General features: G+C 28.9%; 1 protein-coding gene across 1 annotated transcript; it reads left to right on the top strand.

Moving 5' to 3' along the window:
* The first annotated feature begins 1,082 nt into the window (after positions 1-1,082).
* Positions 1,083-1,721, top strand: LOC117920871 (agamous-like MADS-box protein AGL62). Its single transcript, XM_034838543.1, has one exon. The coding sequence runs from the start codon at positions 1,083-1,085 to the stop codon at positions 1,719-1,721; it is 639 nt and encodes a 212-aa protein (XP_034694434.1).
* The last annotated feature ends 20,730 nt before the right edge of the window (positions 1,722-22,451 follow it).

The following is a 22,451-nucleotide window of genomic DNA, read 5'->3' as shown; positions in this document are numbered from 1 at the left end:
CCTATTTCTTTAGTAATTATCTTAAGTTTCACTAAGAATATAAAGAAAAATAGCTTTGACTAATTAAGTTACAAGGTTCCCAATTTCCAAAAGCACATGAAATGAAGAGTTCAAAACATATGATAGACCTGCACATGAGAATACAAGGTTACGATGAGGTTGTGTTTCTTCCATTAATTATTTGACCCAAAAAAAAAAATTTGACAACAATTTCATTTTCACTTGTATCTCTTCAAGAAGAATTAATATATTAATAAATCATTACATAAAATCCCCATCATCATCTATGTAAGCAAACATGATATCTTCATTATTATATATCTTATCACCTTTCTAAGTCCTCAACACATAATTATGTGTACAAATCACCTTTCAATTTTCATATCCAAATTTGGAAGAATAGTTAATGCTATCCTCATCTTTATAAGTAAGAATTTACTTTTAAATTCGGAAGAACAATTATCTTATTATTTTATAAAGAAAAAAAGGTTTATTTGGACATTAAGTTACTTCCTTTCCTTGAAAGTTATTAGACTAATGTATAATACAAGTAAAGACATATCAAGTACCCTTCCATTTCATGCTTTTGATAATTTTAGATGATAGAATTCAATCACTTATTTTGGATCCAATGGTCATTATAAATCAATAAACATGGAGTATTAACACATTGGGCATGGACCCACATGGTCATGTACTCTAATTAGATAGTCAACTATGTCAATTGATTTTTAACTAGTACAACTAAGACATTTGAATATTTATGAGTTGTATGGATATCCACTAAGAGGAGGATATTTTAGTATCCAAATTATTACATGAGTAATTAAATACAATGAATAAAATGTCTAAATATTTATGATTTTTATGTATCTACCCTAAAAGGATGATATTTGAGTATTCAAATTATTTGGTAAGTAATTAAATGCAATAAGTGAAATATAGATTTTGAAACAATTTAGAGAGCCTTGACGACAATTTTAGAGGTGGAGAAACCCTATTTAAAGACCCCCATAGTACTCTACAAATCACTCAATCTTCATCAAGAAAAGAGCAGTCCCTGGCTCAATATTTTTCTCTTGATGGCTACTGTAAGGAAAAGTAAGGGCCGCCAGAGGATTGAGATCGCCAAAATAAAGAATGAGAGTAACTTACAGGTTACTTTCTCCAAACGTCGGGCTGGCCTTTTTAAGAAGGCTAGCGAGTTGTGCACTCTTTGCGGTGCTGAAACAGCCATCATAATCTTCTCGCCAGGGAAAAAGATATATTCATTTGGTCACCCTTGTATTGAATCAATCATTGATAGGTTCCTGGCGCGAAACCCTTTTCTAAATGCTGGTGCACTGCAGCTCTTCCAGGCTCACCGTAGTGCTAATATCAACGAGCTTAATATGGAGCTAACTGAGGTTCTGAAGGAAGTTGAGGCTGAGAAGAAACGTGGTGAAGCACTTGACAAGACGACGAAAGCTTTCCAGAGACAGTGCTGGTGGGCAGCTCCAGTTGAGGAGCTTAACTTGGAGCAGCTTCAGGTGCTAAAGGTGTCATTGGAGATGCTAAGGAAGAAAGTTGAAAGGCAAGCTGATAAGCTTATCATTGAGGCATCAGAACCCCCTGCTTTTTCTGTTCCATATTCAGTTGGAGCAATCCCTCCACATGAACCACAGACGGCTGGATTTGATCCTCAAGGCTCTACCTTTGGTTTTGATGGTCATTTCTTTTGATTTGCTTGGGTTATTGTTATTGTTATAATTTTTTGTACATAGTTCTAGGGTTTTTCTCATTTTATTTTTCGTTTTATCAAATTAAGTTGAAATTTGGATTGTGTCATTGTAGTTCCATAATAATTAAATATAATTTTTTGTTCATTATTTTTGGCTTTTTGTCTGTTTAGGTTTTGCTTGCCAATGTTTTGGTTGGGTTGGATTGAATTCAAGAGAGGTTTTTAATCTTCTTCAATGGATATATCAATTTTGAGATAGGCTTTATGTCTTCATAACATGGATAGGTTTTCTACTTTAGATCCATAGAAGTCTATAGTTGGCATTCCTCACAGCCAGTGATTATGTTTTATAAACTCTACTTGAATCAAATCCAAATGGTCGGTACTCACTGTTATAACATCCAGTTGAACCGATGTGGAAGGTGTTTACCGTTATAAACTCAAGTTAAACCCTAGTCCATGTGGTCAAAGCTTACAAATATAGTAAATTTGATTTGAATCCAAATGGTCGGTACTCACCGTTACAACGTCCACTTGAACCGGTGTGGAAGGTGCTTACCGTTATAAACTCAAGTTAAACCCTAGTCCATGTGGTCAAAGCTTACATATATAGTAAATTTGATTTGAATCTCAATCTCCCACGTAGGAGTGACCTATCCACGTAAGTCGATGATAAATTTGAAAATATTAGTCATAGAATGGAAAATTTAAGCAACCATGCATCGATCCATATTTAATATATGGTTCAAACCAAATTTATTTAGAATTAATTGGTTAAAGGGATGAAATAATCCCCAAATTTGTACATTTAACCATTCCCATATTTTTTTCTTGAAAAATAACCCATTTTGGACATAAATGCCCTTTGTCATTTCAAGTATTTATATATAGGTTTTAAAAGAAATGATTATTTTTACAAGAAAAAAGTAAAAGCATTTTTGTCAAAATGAGGCAAAAAAATAATGAAGGGTTAAATTTCAAATTTTGGGTTTTCAAATACCCTTTTAAATCAAATAACCCGTGTATTTAGAAAGAAATGCGTGAACTTTTTAAATGCTAATTATAGATAAGAGATACTATATAAATTTTTTTAATAAGGGATATTTGTCTATTAAGTTGCTAGAATAATTTATTTGAAAATTTTATTAGAAAAAAATAACATTACTTATTTATGATTTGTTGGATTTAAGTTATTTACTATTTATCTTAGTGGCTGAAAATTAAAACTTAAATGATCTCTCTAAGTCTTCGACTAATAAAAGACAAGATTTTTCATTTAGTATTTCGTTTTTATCTTTCACATCTCATTTTAGCTATTGATAAGAGAAAGATCTTTACTTTCTTCAAACAATTATTTTGTATTAGATGTTTACTTTGGAAGGTTTGTTATGAATTATATCTCATTTTATTTTTAATTTTTCAAATACAATTTGGATTATATTGTAATTTTTCATATAGCTAAAAGCAATAAAGTAAATAAATAATTTTATAAAGCTAGTATAGTGAAAAGCTATATGAAGCACATTTCATATCTAGAGGCTATGAAGAAAAATTACTTTATGATTTCTCATGACCAAAAGCTATGTTTAAAAATTAGTAAAAATCATTTTATAATTTATCATAGCCAAAAGTTATCAAAGGAAAAATAAGTAAAATTATTTCTCATAACTAGAAGATATGAAGAAAATACTTAACAAAACAATTGTATAATTTCTCAATGCTAGAAGTTATGCAAAAAAGTTATATTAAATAATTTTTTGTAACAAGAGATTATGCAGAAAAGTCAATTCAATAATCTCTTCTGGCTAAAAACTATATAGAAAAGTTAATAACTTCTCACAACCGAAAGTTATTTACAAAATTAATAAACTTTAAACTCGTAAAGAAAACTAAATTTATAACTTGACACTATATATATGAAAAGTTTTTATACATAGTGCACAACTAACAACTATGTAAATAATTATGATGTCAAAATTATTCATAACCAAAAGCTATGGAAACAAGAAAATAAAAAATCTAGTCAAAATCTATTCTACAGTTGTTATAAGTAATTATTTGATTATTTTTATTTTTTAATTATTTTTAGTTCATAATATGAAATTTTTATATAGTATTTTATTTTAAGTTTATTTTTTCATATAGTTTCACTTAAATTATGTATAATTTTGAGATTATGTCAAACCTTACTAAACTTGAATTTATTGCTCTTGGTTAGAAAAAAATATATATATTTGTCATCTCTATAAGATTGCACAACAACATTGATACTCCTTGACTAAGATTGATGGAAGGCAGTGGAAGATCGAGCCAACAGTTTAAATCTGGGGGGCAACTTAAATACATATATGGCCTTAGCCCAATGGTCCTATTTTGTCATTTTTGGGGTCAATAACCATCTTTGGTTCAAGTCCTCCTAATGTAAAAAATGGATGTTTCTTTTTTAGAATTTTCGGAGGGGGGAGGAGGAGGCAGCTGGCTTTGCCGCTTAACGAGGGATTGAAAATACTTCATAACCCTTTCATCTTTTGGAATAATTTGAAAGAAACCATCAAAATATTATTATCCGCAAATCTATCAACAAATATAACTCCTACCAAAATTTCATATCTGTCAACATTACATAAATTAACTCAATTGAAGCTATGCAGAGAAACTATCATTAAGAAAAAATGTTGGAAAAATGGTTCACTTCTTTTCATACCTCAAATGTTCTCTCAAAGTATCTGTATCAAGAATGTACGTTAATTTGCCAAATATTTAAAATTGATATTATGTCTTCGATCTAATGACTAAACAAAACAATGAGCTTTATTAAAAATTACCAATCTCATCCAACCAACTAGCTATCATCCCTTCAAGTGAATTGCACTACAATCCATGAATGTGGACATAGATGAGGACATGGTCATGGCCATAGAGAATTTGTGACATAGTGGAGGTCATAATCATTCTCAAAATAAACAAGTAACTCCTTCCACCAAACGTAGGACAAGATAACAAGCATATTAAAAAATGGAAAGATGTACGAACTAAAAAGGCTTCTAAGAATATATGTGTGAGATAAAAGGGCACTGGTTACATTGTCATACACCGATATATTTGGTTGACTTATACTAAACCTCAATCAAAGAAAAAAGAAAAGAAGTTGAAGCAAACTTTATTGACGGTGATAGAATTATGGAATTACCCAATTGGTTGTTTCAAATTTCTTTGAGGATCCAAGTAGGAAAATTGATCATTTAATTAGTGATGGGAATGTCCACTATGTTTAAGTGTTATGTTTATCTTTAGCATACTACTTGTGAATTTTGTTTAAGTATCTATATGACTTTTCATATGTTTAATTATTTTTCTTTGCTTTATATGAAGATACATGGATTCTTTTAATAACTTGGTAAATCACAAAATCCAATAAAGATGTGTCTCTCTTATTGTATCGCAACACACCATTCTTACAGGTTACTTTCTCAAAACGTTGGCCTGGCCTTTTTAAGAAGGCTAGCAAGTCGTGCACTCTATGCAAGGCCCAAACATCCATCATAATCTTCTCTCTCCAGAAAAAAAGATATATTCATTTGGTCACCCTTGTATTGAATCAATCATTGAGGCTGAGAAGAAAAGTGCTGGTGGGTAGCTCCAATTGAGGAGCTTAGCTTGGAGCAGCTTTAGTTGCTAAAGGTGTCATTGGAGATGCTGAGGAAGAAAGTTGAAAGTGAAGCTGATTACCTTATGACTGAGGCATCAGAACCCCCTGCTTTTTCTGCTCCGTATTCAGTTGGAGCAATCCCTATACATGAATCACAGACAGCTGTTATTGATTTTCTTGGGTTATTGTTATTGTTATTATTTTTTGTAAATAGCTCTAAGGTTTTTCTTATTTTATTTTTTGTTTTAAAAATTAAGTTGAAATTTGATTCTTAAAGCTCTACCTTTGGTTATGATGGTCCTATCTTTTGATTTTCTTGGGTTATTGTTATTGTTATTGTTATTATTTTTTGTAAATAGTTCTAAGGTTTTTCTTATTTTATTTTTTGTTTTAAAAATTAAGTTGAAATTTGGATTGTGCCATTGTGGTTCCATATTAATTAAATATATTTTTTTGTTCATTATTTTTGCTTTAAAATTATTATTTTTTGTTTTTTGTTTGTTTGGGTTTTTCTTGCCAATGTTTTGGTTGGGTTGGATTGAATTCAAGATAGGTTTTCAAGGAAGAGATACAATGGCACTTCCTTAAAGAATCATATTATTGACTATCAAGAAATGAATATATCATACATTGACGTTTCTCAAAAGCACCATTGTAAGCGCCAATAATCCTTGACGCTTCTTCCAAACGTCATCTTTATTCAAACAGGACATGCAAAATAACCCTTACCTGTGCAACCAAGCATGTTTCCATATGCAAGGAAATCATCAATTGACCAAAGCAAAACAACTCTTAATGTAAAAACCACTTGTTTATGCTCATTATAAGCTTCAACCCCTACATCCCCCAACATTTTCAAATCTTCCAATAATAGTGCTAAAGAAATATCTAGTTGGCGTGGACCTGATATTAACAAATATAACATAATAAATTTTCTTTTCATGCACAACCAAGGGAAGAGGTTACAAATGATCATTATAATAGGCCAACAACTATGTTTGCTACTTAATGAATTGTGAAGATTTATACCATCAAATGAAATGACAAGTCTAAGGTTTCTAGGTTTTAATGCAAAGTTAGGCCATCTATGGTCAACTAACTTCCATGATGGAGAGTCAGATGGATGATGCATTCTCCCATCAAATTTTCTTCCTTGGGCATGCCATATGAGGTCTTTTGAAGCTTTTTAGGACTAATACATTCTTCTAAATCTTGAAATAGGAGGAAAATACCACATTTCTTTTGTTGGAATTCCCTTTCTCTTTTTAGTTCTAGTTCTATCTACCTTTCACCTTGAAGTTCCTTAGGTAGGACATGAAGATGCATCCTTCAACTCATTCCTATAAAGTATGCAATCATTGGGACATGCATGTATTTTCTTGTATTCCATGCCCAATGCATTCAATGTCTTTTTTACTTCATACATGAACAAGGGCAACTCATTGTTTATTGGCAGCATATCTCCAAGTATTCTTAAAAACTCTAAAAAGCTTTTATCATACCACCCATATCATGCTTTCAAGTTGTATAATTTGACCAATGTAGACAACTTTGTAAATTTCTACAATCAAGATATAAAGGTTTTTGGGCATCTTCAAGACATCTTTCAAACAATTTTGGGTCATTCTTACAATCATCTTGTGCAGCTTAAACCGTTTCTGTTGTACTATGAATATTATTTAATTCAATCCTATCATAACGTTCTATTTTTCTAGTTGGTGGTCTACTTAGAGCTACCTCTCCATACTAATACTCTCTAATCCTCTTAGGCATATTGAATATCATATTACCACACTATAGGCATGGATATTTAATAGAGTTTTTATGTGCAAATTTTTGTACTGCAAATGCAATAAAGTTGTGAACCCCATCCTCATAAACCTATTACCTTCTATCCTTTAACATCCAAGAATGATAATTTTTTTTCTAGAATTGGTGAACTACATTCTTAGATAGCACAAAAAAATTAAATGTCAGATTAATGACCTTAAAATGTATAATCCATCAATATCAAATTTGAATCATTGTTAGAATCATATAAACAAACTAATAAAACAACACTATGAAAGTCATCTAACTATGAATCATCCATATATTCACAAATTTGAAAACATTTTCTTAAGAACATAAATAGTCCATGAAGGAAGCTAAAGTTGGACATTATTCTAGGAGGTTTACTGAGTTGAAAGAACCCGGTAATGAGAATGATAGTAATAAACAATCCATGGAAAAAGGGTGTAAAAAAAAAAAAAAATGGGAACGCTAGTGGATTTACAAAGAAAAGTGCAATTGATTATTCTTGATAACCAAGAATACCTTCTTATGAAATCTAAGAAAAATCAATGAAAAGGCAAGGATGAACCTTATTTGCAAGTCCCAAATTCAAATATTGGTGCCACAAAAGAATCAAATAAAATAAAAGAAGAAATTTTGACATATGTAATAATATGATCTGGAAGCTTGTAAATGATCATTAATGATTCTTTTCCAAAACTACTATAATGAAAAACATTTAAAAATTGAATTAGATGCTAAAGAGTCTAAAGGAATACATTAGTTATAAAGATCTAGATTTAATTAGTAATTATAAAATAAACTAGAACAAAAACAATCAAAGGGAAATTTTTTGAAAACTAGTTAGTATAAAGACAAAAATTAGATATCTAATACAAAGGCTACTATGTTAAAGAAAGATATACCTATTAGCTTTACCGAAACCAAATCTAGCACCATAATAGAAGGTAACAACAAGTAACCAAGGATCACTATGCACAATCAAAGATTAGATGAAAGTGAATGTTAAAAGGTATACAATGAAAAAGGAGATGATGAAGGAGAAAGTTATTCATCCTAATAGAGAACTACTAGGATTCCTAATGCAAGTAACTCAAATAAAAAGAAAATGAAATTTATGTCAAATTAATGCAATATAACAAGGTTGTAGGATTGGATTCGAACTAAAACTGTTTTAATGGCCATTTAAATCTTTCCTAAAAAGCAAATAGAAATTGGTAAAAATAGAAGCTCTTTGAATTCAAGCCTAAATTATGATAATAGAGGCATTTTGACTACTTAGTTTCTTGAATTTCTTTAAATAAAAGAAATCAATCCAAAGGTAAGAATAAAACAATGCAACACGAAACTGAAACTACACATAAAGAGGCCAAAAAAAGAAACAATACCTATGTTAATTTCATTCACAAGACTCATAACATATTAATACAAAGAGGGAAGTTGGTGGAGTATGCCAAAAAATGCATAAATAAACGTCTAAATTATATTTATGCAAAATATTATAAGATTTAGAAGTTAAACGACAAATTTAAGCCAAATCAGTCACAATTGCCATATTCAAGCTACTAACTCAAACTAATACTCCACAAAAGACCAGATATTGCATAAAAAGTTTTTTAGAAAATAAAGTTCAAAGAGCATAGTAGTTAAAGAGTAGAGTAGAGGTGGAAATCCTGCAAAAACATTTTTAGAAAATAAAAGTTCAAAGAATATAATAGTTAAAGAGTAAAGTAGAGGTGGAAATTCTCACTAGAATCACACTACTAAACCAATGATATGTTTAGATTGTGTTTGGATATTTAATATTCAAATACTGGGTACTACTATAGTAAGCTATATATAGTATCAAAAAGAAGTTTTAGTTTATATCATTTGTCTGATATAGTGTTTTTTCTTATTTTATAAGTTGTTCTCATATTTTCTTTTTTCTTTTTTTGTATTTTTTTATAGGAACTTTTTTATGTTTTAATTTTTGTATTTCCTTTGCATTTTACCCAAAAGACCAAAGGGAAACTAATATTGAAATGGATAAAAACAATTTGATATCAAATAAAAAAGTTCAAACTATGTTATAATGTCTATACATGTTAATAAACACTTACATGTATCTCTAGCATAGGCTACTTCACCTTTTGAATTTTGTTCACATTCTGCATTTATATAAAAAAAGTTAGAAGCTTTGAATGACAAGAGATCAGAACACCCAAGATATGTATATATAAAATAAAAACACAAAACAAAGCTTAAGTCTAATTGACAAAACATTTGACCAATCAAACAAAGTTCATCAATAAAAGAACAATAATTATGTAAATAGGGTACCACCTAGGAAACTTAAGCTCACTTCCAAGAGGCTTGTTAAAGATGGTAGAATTAGACCATTTTGTGTAGTTACTCTATTTATTCATAAATAAAGGAAATGAAACTTCCTCAATGAGATCTTGAACAAAATGCCTAATAATCCTATTGGAGAAAATGGATTGTATCCTTTGAGAATGGGCTTTCTGGTAGTTTTTTTTTTTAATTGAATCTTCTGGAGCTTATAACTTTTTGAGCTACCTTCTTCCTAAGTGAAAATACAATTCTTATCTGTATCGGAACAAGCATGTAAAATTTCCATATTCATAACAAGATTATCCAAAATATTCAAGGCTTTCTTAGCCACTTTAGTTTTGTTTTTATATTGTTTTTGACCAATTAGGATTGACCACACTTCATTTCAAAGGAATGTACTTTGAAATGTTTTTAAAATTCTTAAAAAAAAAAATGTCCATTAGCAACATTCTTTGCAATACCACAACCTTAAATTACACTTTATCAAACATTCACACAAAAAATGAAAATGACTTAGGAATACAAGTATTAAAACTTAGAGACCAAAATTGGGAGTACATAAGTTCCTTGAAAGCTTGATTTTTCTTCAAATGACTTGAAATTGGCAAACACCCAACAATAAATAGAAAATTGTCTACTTATTATGAAATTCTTTAATAAAATGAAATCACATACATAATTTATAAAAATCAATATATATATATATATATATATATTCATATATATTCGTAAATAATTAATAAAACACAAGACTAAATAACAATTAAAGAGCATAAATTTTTAAAAAATAAAGAAAAAAACAAAAAAAAAAAAAAAATAGAAATCAAGAATACATTCATTCTATGAATGAGTATATCATGAAATATTTAGATAGTTTTGTAGACTTTCTAACACAATTTTTTTAACTCTGAAAACTTATATTTCACTTTGTCTCTTTGTGAGCAGAACACTATGAAAAATATCCATTAACAATTTACATTGTTTACAATACCACAACCTTAAACTACACCTTTTCACACATTCAAACCAAAAAAAAAAAAAGTCTGTAACTTAAGTTCCTATGAAAACAAATAGGAATACAAGTATATATTGAAACTCAAAAGACCAAAATCAAGAGAACTTAAGTTCCTTGAAAACTTGAATTTTCTCAAAATGCCTTGAAATTGACAACAACCCAACAGAAAATACAAAATTATCTACTTATTATGAAATTATTTAATAAAACTAAATCACATAGGTAATTTATAAAGATCAAGATATGGATGTAGCCTTTCTAAAACAATTTTTTCAGTTTGAAAGTCTGTCACTTTAGCACTAGTTGTAGAGAACACCATGAAAAAAAATGTCCATAAGCAATTAATATTCTTCGCAATAACACAACCTTAAACTATACCTTTTCAAACATTCACACAAAAAAGAAAAACAAAAGGGAATGCAAGTTTTGAAACTCATAGACCTAAATTGGGAGCAGATAAAATCAAAACTACACCTTTTCAAGCATTCACACAAAAAAGGAAAACAAGTAGGAATCAAAGTATAGAAACTCAAAGACCAAAATTATTTAATTAATAAAAATGACATCACCTAAATAATTGGGGAAAACCCTAAATAACAATAAATTAATTTATTTCTTGAAAAAAATTAAGATAGAAAAATATTACAGAACTTAAAACAAAGTTCATTCATATTTCACCAAAACCCTAAATAAAACATGAGACCAACACAGATTTTACCGGGGCAAAGAGTCAAGGTTGTTATTGATTTCGCTGAAGATGATCACCTTGTTAATATTTCTTGACAAAAACGTTGTATTTCTCTAAAAGAATCTCTATCTCTTTGAAACGTACTCCTATAAGAGAGGTTAATCAAAAGCAGGGTTTACTAAATTTGTAAGAGTACGCCAGTAGATCGTTCACACCTTGTCAAAGTGTGGGAGTGACTCATGTATTTTCATTGGTGTGTTTCCTCCGATAGAAGTTCGGTGAAGGAAACTCTATTTGGAGGGAAGTACGTTTGGTCGATTTGTTTTGCGGTGTGAGGGTGAAAGTTTAGAAAGGGGTACATATATAGGCTATCGAAAGATGATACTTTACAAAAGCTCAAGGATATGAAAAGGTACGTTCTTTAAGGACGCTTGTACAAAACGCCAAGGATTCTAATATTAAATGTCGTTATTATCTAGGTCTAGCGCTATTGCATGTTACACATTTTACTTAATATTAACACTTTTTAAAGTGCCAAGGAAAGAAGGGTCATTGTTTATCTATTTGGTAGTAGTGTCAAAAGAGGTTTTTAATCATCTCCAATGGATATATCAATTTTGAGATTAGCTTTATGACTTCCTAACATGGATAGGGTTGTACTTTGGATCCATAGAAGTCATTCCGTGCAACTAGTAATTATGGTAATAAACCCTACTCGAATCCAATCATATGGTCGGTACTCACCGTTACAACGTCCACTTGAACCGGTATGGAAGGTACTTTCTGTTATAAACTCAAGTTAAACCCTAGTCCATGTGGTCAAAGCTTACAACATTTGAATCTCAATATCCCACGTGGAGTGACCTATCCACATAAGTCAGTAATAAATTTGAAAATCTTACTCATAGAATGGAAAATTAAGCAACGAAATATAGATCTATATTTAGTATATGTTTCAAACCAAAATTATTTATAAAGAAATGCATAAATTTTTTAAATGCTAATTATAGATAAAAGATGCTCTATAATTTATTTTTTTATTAAGGGATATTTTTCTACTGCATTGGCAAAATAATTTATTTGAAAATTTTATTACAAAAAAATAACATTACTTATTTATGATTTGTTGGATTAAGTTATTGACTATTCGTTGGTTTACAATTTGTTTTCTAGTCTAGAATGTTGTTGCACTTCATGGTAAGGAACTTGCATGGTATGTTATTTACCATATGTAGAAATGTTGAAACCGTGTATAGTTTGATTCCTAGCACCTCAGCCTAAGATTAGATTATTGATGAATAATTAGGAGGATAATTTATTTTGGCAGCTCAATCCTCATAATAATATAATAATTATGCCAATTCTGCCTAAAAAGATCTTCAGGTGATCAAGAGGGCCCCCTTTTTCAGTAGATGAGATTAGGATGAAAGGTATATTATCTCAACGCTTCTTTTCTCTGGCTTGCTCTTCCAAATCCAATTTTGGCCTGCGGTAATGTAATCAGGATTTCATCTCCTAAATTCTTTTTTTCTATGAAAGCAAGAAATGGAAAGTGTTGTTCTAAATTCTGCCTTATTCCATGAGATCTAGAAGCACTTCTGCAACTTTCTCGCTCTCTTTTTTTCAAGGTATCCCTTGCGCTTTTTTTTGACTTCTTTCAAAGGGGAATGATCCTTAGAAGTTGTCGCTCGATCGAAAGGATATAACACATACGAAACCTTAGCTTCGCTGACTTTCTAAGGTATAACCTTCGCCACGACATTAGTGGCTTAGCTCTTCGCGCTTCCCGCAGGCTTTTTTTAGGACTTGCTTGGAAGCAAATAAGAATTGTTTTCTAATTCCAAAACAATACAAGTGAAAATTAGATAGGAAGCGTAATTTGTGTAACATTTTTAAATCTTTTGGAAAAGATTTCTTGAGATTTGGTCATTTAAGATAAATAGCATAACATTGATTTTAGATTTTTAAAAATGTTCACTTGAAGAATCTAAAAATGGACACAGTTTTCATTTAAAACACCAGTTTCTTTTTAAACTCTCTCTCTCTCTCTCTCTCAAATCGGTTTAAAATTTTATGGATGTCACCTTTTCACATGTTCAAGGTTTAAACATATATAGAACATTTACAATTATGGTTCATTATGGTTCAAAGCCTATAAATAAAGCTATGATTACTAGAATAACAACTTTAGAGTTTATTTTATTTGAATTTCCTTCTCTAAATTCTTCTTTTTATTTTTTGTACTTTTAAAACATGTTATCAATACAAGTCTTCGACTAAGAAAAAAAATTTGCATTTAATATTTTGCTTTTGTCTTAATCATCTCATTTGTAGCTTTAATAAAATAACGATCTTTACTTTCTTTGAACAATTCTATTATACTAGATGTTTGCTTTGAAAAGTATATTCAATGATGAAAATATCGGTAATCAGGGATATATCAATATTTCAATTTTACGGACATATAAAAAATATATTAGCATATATTTTGACACAAAATATTGATGACATAAAAATTAATGAAAATTTTGAAAATATTAGAAAAAAAAAACTCTAAAAAATTATATAAGTAAAAATAGACATTTTAAAATAATATAAATTTTATAAGTGTACATTTATTATTAAGTTGCACAATATTATTTTACAACAATAATATGCACCCAAACCTTTTGTCTTAGATTCCCTTATTGGCTTTTGAGGAGGTTTGACCGTGTTTGACCAACAACAGTCCGCATTGACTGAGGTAGCTTGCTTTGACCAAGCCGATTTTTCAATGAAAAATCCAAAAGTATCGGCGATACATCGACGATAAAAATGAAAAAATCGAGCCATCAAAATATCTGCCCAAAATTTATATCGACGCCCCCTGATACATGAAATTTCTCCAATATATATGAAAATTTTCGTCCTTGGGTATATTATGAATTATATCTCATTTTTTTTTAATTTTTCAAATACTACTTGAATTATGTTGTAGTTTTTCATATAGCTAAAAGCTATAAAGTAAATAAATAATTTTATAATACTAGTATGGTGAAAATCTATATGAAGAATATTTCATATCCAGAAGCTATTAAGAAAAATTACATTATAAATTCTCATGACCAAAAGCTATGTATAAAAAATTGTAAAACCATTTAAAATTACTTTATACTTTCTCATGACCAAAAGCTATGTATAAATATTAGTAAAACCATTTTATGATTTATCATAGCCAAAAGACATCAAGAAAAAAATAAGTATAATTATTTCTCATAACTAGAAGATATGAAGAAAATACTTAACAAAAAGATAGTATAATTTCTCAATGCTAGAAGTTATGCAAAAACATTAAATTAAATAAGTTCTCATAATAAGAAACTCTGCAGAAAAGTCAATTCAATAATCTAAACTAGCTAGAAACTATATAGAAAAATTAATAACTTCTCACAACCAAAAGTAATTTACAAAATTAATAAACTTTAAATTCATAAAGAAACTAAATTTATAGAGGGAGACTATATACATGAAAAGTATTTATATATTGTGCACAACTAAAAGCTACGTAACTAATTATGATATAAAAATTATTCATAACTAGAAGCTATAGAAACAAGAAAGTAAAAAAATGAGGTCAAAAGTTATTCTGCGGTTGTTATTCATCATAGCTAGAAGTTAAGTAATTTTATTTAATTATTTTTATTTCCAAATTATTTAATAATATGAAATTTTTAGTCCAGCTATACACATGAAAAGTATTTATTGTGCACAACTAAAAGCTACATAAATAATTATGATATAAAAATTATTCATAACTAGAAGCTATGGAAACAAGAAAGTAAAACATTGAGGTCAAAAGTTATTCTACTATTGTTGTTCATCATAGCTAGAAGTTAAAGTAATTATTTGATTATTTTTATTTTTAAATTATTTAATAATATGAAAGTTTTAGATAGTATTTTATTTCAAGTTTATTTTTTTTTTCATATGGTGTTAATTAAAGTATATATAATTTTAAGATCATGCCAAACCTTACTGAACTTGAATTTGTTGTTCTTGGTGTTCTAGAAATAAAAATTATTTATCTTGGATACTTGATGATCAAATTCACACATGGATGATATGAATATTAGATCACCGTTAAAAAAAGGAAATGATGCATCCCTATAAGATCACACAATGACTTTGATACTCTTTCACTATTATATTGATGATGTCATCGATACTCTTTCCCTATTATATTGATGAGGGTAGTGGCAGAGCCAACAGTTTAGTTTAGGAAGGCAACTTAAAAACATATATGGCCCTTAGCCCAATGGTCTAGCCTTCCCATTGTTGAGAAGTGGGGGGGCGCAATAATCGTCTTAGGTTAATTGGAGACCTCCTATTGTAAGAAGTGGAAGGTTTTTGTTTTTAACATTTTTAGGGGCCCCCAGCTGGTTCCACCCCTGGATGAGGGATTGAAAATACCTCAAAACCCTAAAACCATCAAAATATTATCATCCATAAATCTGTCAACAAATATAACCCTTACCAAAATATTATTATCCTTCTAAAAGCATAATATGTTAGAATCAATTAAGACTACAAGATTTCAAATCTATCAACATTATTTAAATCAACTTAATTGAAGTTATGCGGAGAAACGATCATTGAGGCAAACATGTTGGAAAAATGGTTCACTTCTTTTCACACCTCAAATATGCTCACAAAGCATTTCTATTAAGAACGTTAATTTGCTAAATATCCAAAATTGATATCATGTCTTCTAGTGACTAAAAAAAATAATGAGCTTTATTAAAAATTATCAATCTCATCTAACCGATTATATATCATCCCTTTAAGCAAATTGCAACACAATCCATGGATGTGGACATAGATGAGGACATGGACATGGCCATAGAGGGAATAATTTGTGACATTGTGGAGGTCATAATCATTCTGAAAATAAACAAGTAACTCCCACCACCAAAAGTAGGACAAGATAACAAGCGTATTAAAAAAGGGAAAGATATATGAACTAAAAAGACTTCTAAGAATACATGTGTGAGATAAAAGGGCACTAGTTACATTGCCATACACTGACATATTTTGTTTACTTATACCAAACATCAATCAAGGAGAAAGGAAAATAAGTTGAAACAAACTTCATTGATAGTGATAGGATTATGAAATTACCCAATTGGTTGTTTCAAATTTCTTTGAGGATCCAAGTAGGAAAATTGATCATTTAATTTGTGATGGGAATATCTACTATGTTTAAGTATTATGTTTATCTTCCTATATTTATTTATTTTATATATATTACGTTAGTTAGACTCATTATCTTTAGCATACTACTTGTAAATTTTGCTTTAGTATCTACATGACCCTTCATTTGTTTAATTATTTTTCTATGCTTTATACGAAGATACATGGTTTCTTTTAATGACTTGGTAAATCACAAAAATCCAATAAAGATGTATGTATCTCTTATTGTATCACAACACATACTATTCTTAGAGATTCTAAGTACTTTTCAAATTTAATATTAGTCAAATGTCAACACTATGTAAACTTGATTCAATGATTCCAAAGTGTCACTACATGTTACCTAGTGAAACTATGTTGCATGTGAGTATTGTCCTATACTTCAGTAAATTCAAAAGAAATTTGCTTAATTTCAAAATTATTCACGCCACTATAAAATTGTTAATCCTTGATGCTTTTTACATGTAAACTAATCCTATGTTAACGCTTCCAAGAAGCATCCTTTTTACCATTATCAAGATATGTCATAAGTAATCTTAATACATTATAAGCATCATCAATTCTCAACATTGATGCTTAAAAAACGTCAAACAAAAACAAAAGTGCTATTATATACTTCGTATACATTGACACTTCCTACAAGCATCCAAATCTATTGATTTTTCTTTTTTCTTTTTTTTTTTTATAAAAAAATTATGGATATTTTTTTTCCATTTGGACCTTATGTCATAGGACATATAATTTTTAAAATTGATTACCATTCATATTCAATTATTTTCACCAAAGAATGAAATTCAAGAAAATAAAAATAAAAATATCTTGGTATGATATTTTAATCACAGATTGTGAAATTTGTAATTCACAAAAGCTACATTTGTCATTGCCCAATGAACTGAAGATGAATCACATTTGTATTAGCCGAGTTCACATGATTAAGGATGTAAGGTACCCACACGTTTATGTTGACCTTTAATCCTTAATAATGATCACCCATCACATATCCAACTTCATGTTATAACACAAAAGTTCAAAGAAGAAGAGAATTAATATGCAATATCTCCTATCATTTAAGGCAACTGCAATGTAGACCATTTTCACCAACTTGATGCTTGGTTCATTTTAAGGAATATTATGAATTTTCAATAAGTAGTAAATTTTCAATCAACATTAGCACAAGCACCCTCACATAAAGTCAATTTCCATTTAATTTTAAAATTGCAAATGACATCTATAGAGTATAGTCAAAGATCTATATCGATAAGGATCTTTTCATGTACATCTCTAAGGTTTAAGCATACTCTATGTGCTTACTTTTTTAGATCATTCACCGAACATGTGATACATATGTAACATTTTGCTAGATCATAGCCTTTGGAATTCATGTAAATTTTATCAATTAAAGAAAATCTTCATCAATGTTCTTCTCACATCCAAAAATGTCCTTAAAGCTTTTAAGGTATCAACATGGGAACAAAAATTAAAAAAATGAGCTACTACAATAAACTATTTAAAAATTCAAATCGAAAAAATAAACTTTGGACATCTCTTGAGCTTCTTATAAATTGAAAATAAGGAAAAACTAAATTATAAAACTAATAAAATAAAAATTACATTCTACTTTGCCTTGATAGAGAAATGAATAATGGAAGATAATATAAGAACAAATTCGTCAAGGCCCATAACTCTATTAATGCTAAAAAAAACCCTAAAGGCTTTTCTTTTTTGAAGAAGAAAAAAAAAGAACCATGAATATAACTAATGGTAAGTGTTTTTACCAAATCTACCAATAAATATATAACAACCAAGTAAAGGATGGCTACAAATTGTCAAATGAATACAAGAGGTACATGGAGTAGTAAACTTTAAAGAAACAAGAAATGATATTATAAAAATAATGATAAAATAGGGTGTTTTTATGCATTGATGGACAAACTTTGCACCCCGATTATAGTGAAAAAATTTAGTGATTGGTGGGCACTAAAGACTAGACTAATATCTACTAAAAGAATCAATAACTAGTGACAAAAGTTAACACTCAAGCCGCCTATCATCCCTGTTTAGCTTGGGACTTTGTCATTTTTTTTTTTCTCTCTCCATTCTTTCCACTAATTATAGTATGATCAAAATAAAAATAAATAAACAAATTTCAAGTTTCAATATGTAGTCCATAATGAATTAGGACCATAAAAGAAGCAACCTTTGAAGAAGTTGAAACAAATGAAAAAAATTATCATCTAGGAAATTAATTTCAACAAAATAACTTTTGAATAACTTATAATCATAATGCATGTTATTTCATAAAAGTCATTATTATTAGTGTTTATGTTCAATGTTTCCAGAACAAATAGATAAGCTAACAATGCAAACCCCGATGCTAGAAACAAAGTCAAGAAATGATAACAAATCCTATTTACAATTTGATATTAGGAAATATAATTGAGTCGACAATGTGAGAAGTATGCATTAAAAAAAACCCATATATTTTCCATTTTTTTCCCTTAACCTCATTCATTGTGAGTCTCTACAATTTTAGAGGGAAACAATTAAGCCAAAAAAAATTAGAGTTCAAATTTTTTTAATTTATTTAAATTTATAAAAGAAAAATCAACTTACTTTCTAGCTCTGTCACTATCTCTCTCTCTCTCTCTCTTTGTGTTTCTTTCTCTTCAAAAGTGTATGTATGATTCTAGAGTATTGCTATTCCAAAGAGAAAAATAAAGAGACGTCACACAAAGCTACCAAAGAGTTAGCATAAATTTGTTAATTTGTTGTGTTCAGAGAATGAGTTTTTCAAGATAAAACAAATAAATTGAGAGAAGTGAAGAGATAGAAAATGACACACCAAAAAGAAAGAAAAAAACTCATGAGAAAAGTGAAAAAAGAAAAAAAAATAACACTTTAAAACACAGTCCTTAATAAAATCCATATATATTCATTTAGTTAGAAAGTATAAAGTAGTAAAAATAATTCCATAATTTGCACTAGTAAATTTTTTTCGCCTTTTTTTTTTCTTTGGGTGATAATTGGGGTCTTTCGAATATATGTTAATAGTCAAAACATAAAGCCTATAATAACTTAATAAAGATTATGACAAAAATATAGTTCATTAATTTGAATATTACAATCAATGCCATTCGAATATATGTTAATAGTCAAAACTTAAAGCATGTAATAACTTAATAAGGATTATGATAAAAACATAGTTCATTAATTTGAATATTAAAGTCAATGCCCTATAAGATAAGGCTAATATGAAGTTACTATTTGATTATAGGAACAACAAATAAAATTTTTGCTTCCAAAAAAAAAAAAAAAAACAGTTCCAAAATTATGATAAGCATACATTTATGAACATGCATATGTTTAAGGAAAATCTACACACACATAATTTACAGCCATATTTTCCTCAAGATTGAGAATAAAATTAGGGGTTTGGCTCCATTGATATTTTCCATTCAAGACATAAACATCAATTTAATTTTAAAAATATATCAAAAGATATCACAATAAATCAGCAAATCAAAGTCAAGAGAATAAATTGTGCCTAACAATAAAGCATTTTATAGCAACCCTTTCAAATTTCATTCTCTATGTCACAAAAGTAGAAAGTTCCATTGTATAAAGTTCATTTGCTTCACTATTCAAATATACTGCCACACTACACCAACTCTAATTGAAAAGTTGGTGGCATGCATAAATTTGAATTCATACAATTAGATGGAAAGGAATATTAGAGTTGGTGTAAATGTAAACAAAGGAATATTAGATGCTTAAAGATAATGTAAACAAAGTGATGCTATACACTTAATATTCACTCCAAATCAAGCATACAATCATGATCATGCATTAGAAATCAGTTCAGATCTACACCACATGCTAACTCAATAAAAAAAATCCATTTTGGACCTATTCTTGAGTAGCATAATTAAATTTTGATAATCAATTCAAGTCTTTCAATATTGCAATATAATCTTGAGTTAGGACTTGATACATGTAGAATTAACACTTCAAAAAGATGTATACTAAAACAAAATCTTATTGATTAATTGCATGTTATCCTTGTGTCCATCCATTAACACATTTTGTTCTTTGTTTATTTCTACATTTTGTATGTACTCACGTCTATGAATGTATTTAAAAAAATAATAATATAAAAAATTAATATGAAAAATTAATACAAAATGAAAGTTGCCTAATTTCATTTTTATTATATCCTAAGTATCAAAAAAGAATTGCATTAAATGAAGACCAAGACTTCGAAAATCTCAGAGTAGGAAAGTGAATGGTGTCAATTTGGGAGAACTGGAGTTTGAAGAGTGTCCATTGTGGGGAAGTGGCAGTGATACATGCAACTTAAAGGGAAAACTAAAGTTAACATTTCTTATCAATGATGCTAGACTTGATTCCAATGATCAACCACTTGATCCATGCTCTTAACAAAACCACGTTTGGACTATATTTCTTTCTTATTTTCTAAGTTGCTGAGTTGTTTTTTATAATTATATGTTCTATAATTCATATTAGACTACTTGCCAAGGTTATTAATTTAGACTCCAACATAGTAAAACTAGCCATAGAGATTGTAGATTAAGAATTCTATAAAATGATATAAACCTTCTAAGACATGATACACAAATTAAAAATAAGTTATCAAAGATAAGAAACAAAAATTCTTAACTTGAATGTTTCATTTTTAGGAAAATATTGTTAGCATTCAATTAGATATTTCTAAAATTTTTTAAGGTTATTAGATAAATAAAATATTAGGAATCTACATAAAAGTTCACCGGAATTTGGTGTCGTCCCCAACTCTACGTGTAATATTATTTTGATTTTTTTTTCATTCATAGTAAGTAAAATTAAGCAAGTTTCTATAAATCTACAATACATTAATAAGAGTAACCACCAATACTTCGAATGTCACAAAATTAAGAGTAAGAAAAAATTAAACAAAACAAAATACAAATTTTGATGTGCTTCTAACCAAACACTTAAATGAAAATAATGGACTTATATGTTGCCAACTAAAATGGGATCTAAACGTGTTAGATACAAGTGAGTAACATAAGTACATGAAGTAGAATTAGATGTGTATGAACACTTGCCTTTTATTGTTTGGTTTTAGACACCACTTCTCAATAGGTGGAAGTGGCTCAGATACCACAAAACAAAAGTAAGGGCAACCAAGTATGGAGACAGTTGTTGTCAATCCATTCATTCCACTTTTTACAAGCATTCTATGATAAATTTATAATAGAACTCTGGTTATGACTACCAATTTTATTTTATTTCTTTTTAAGAAATATAAGTATTAAAATACATTCAAGATTTTGAAGTCATCAAGAATATATTTTTGAATTCTCTTCCCCCACTCCATTCTAATAGAGAACTAGAACTAATTCATATGCATTAGTTTCCATTAGAGAAATTAAATAAAATACTAGAATTTGTGTACAATATTTAGGTATGAATAATAAATAACCACTATTTTCCATGAAAGAAAATATTTTTTTGTTATGTCACCATAACCTATTTTCTAATCCTTATAATTTCTTATAACAATTTAATTACACCTCAAATAGCTACATTTATATCCTAAAACTTTAAATTAACCACTATTCAATCCTATTATATCCCATTATTTATGTCTAAACAAGTCTTTATTGTAAACCTTAATTCAACCCTAATTTAACCCAACTTCCAATATCATCAGCCTTGATTTATCTTCAAATCACCATCAGGTAGGCCCCCAACAATTCAAAACAAGAAGAAACAACCCTAGTAATCTAAACATGACATTGGTAAAAAAATATTTTAACTTCATTATAATGTTGCATAAAAAAACCTCCAACTTAGGCCTAAAACACTAAAATCACTCAAAACAACAACAAATTTCAAGATACATGTTGGATGCTTATCGATGATGGTTTGAATCAGTGAGAATGGTTTATGGTTATGAAGGGTAAGCTTGATGAAAATACTTTTGGTACTACTCTAATTGACTATGAACTTGAAAGATGCT

This window comes from Vitis riparia, chromosome 1 (genome assembly GCF_004353265.1).
Source record: "Vitis riparia cultivar Riparia Gloire de Montpellier isolate 1030 chromosome 1, EGFV_Vit.rip_1.0, whole genome shotgun sequence".
Classification (NCBI taxonomy): Eukaryota; Viridiplantae; Streptophyta; class Magnoliopsida; order Vitales; family Vitaceae; genus Vitis; species Vitis riparia.
Note: the sequence above shows the minus strand (reverse complement) of the source record. Positions and strands in the feature narration are given on the sequence as shown.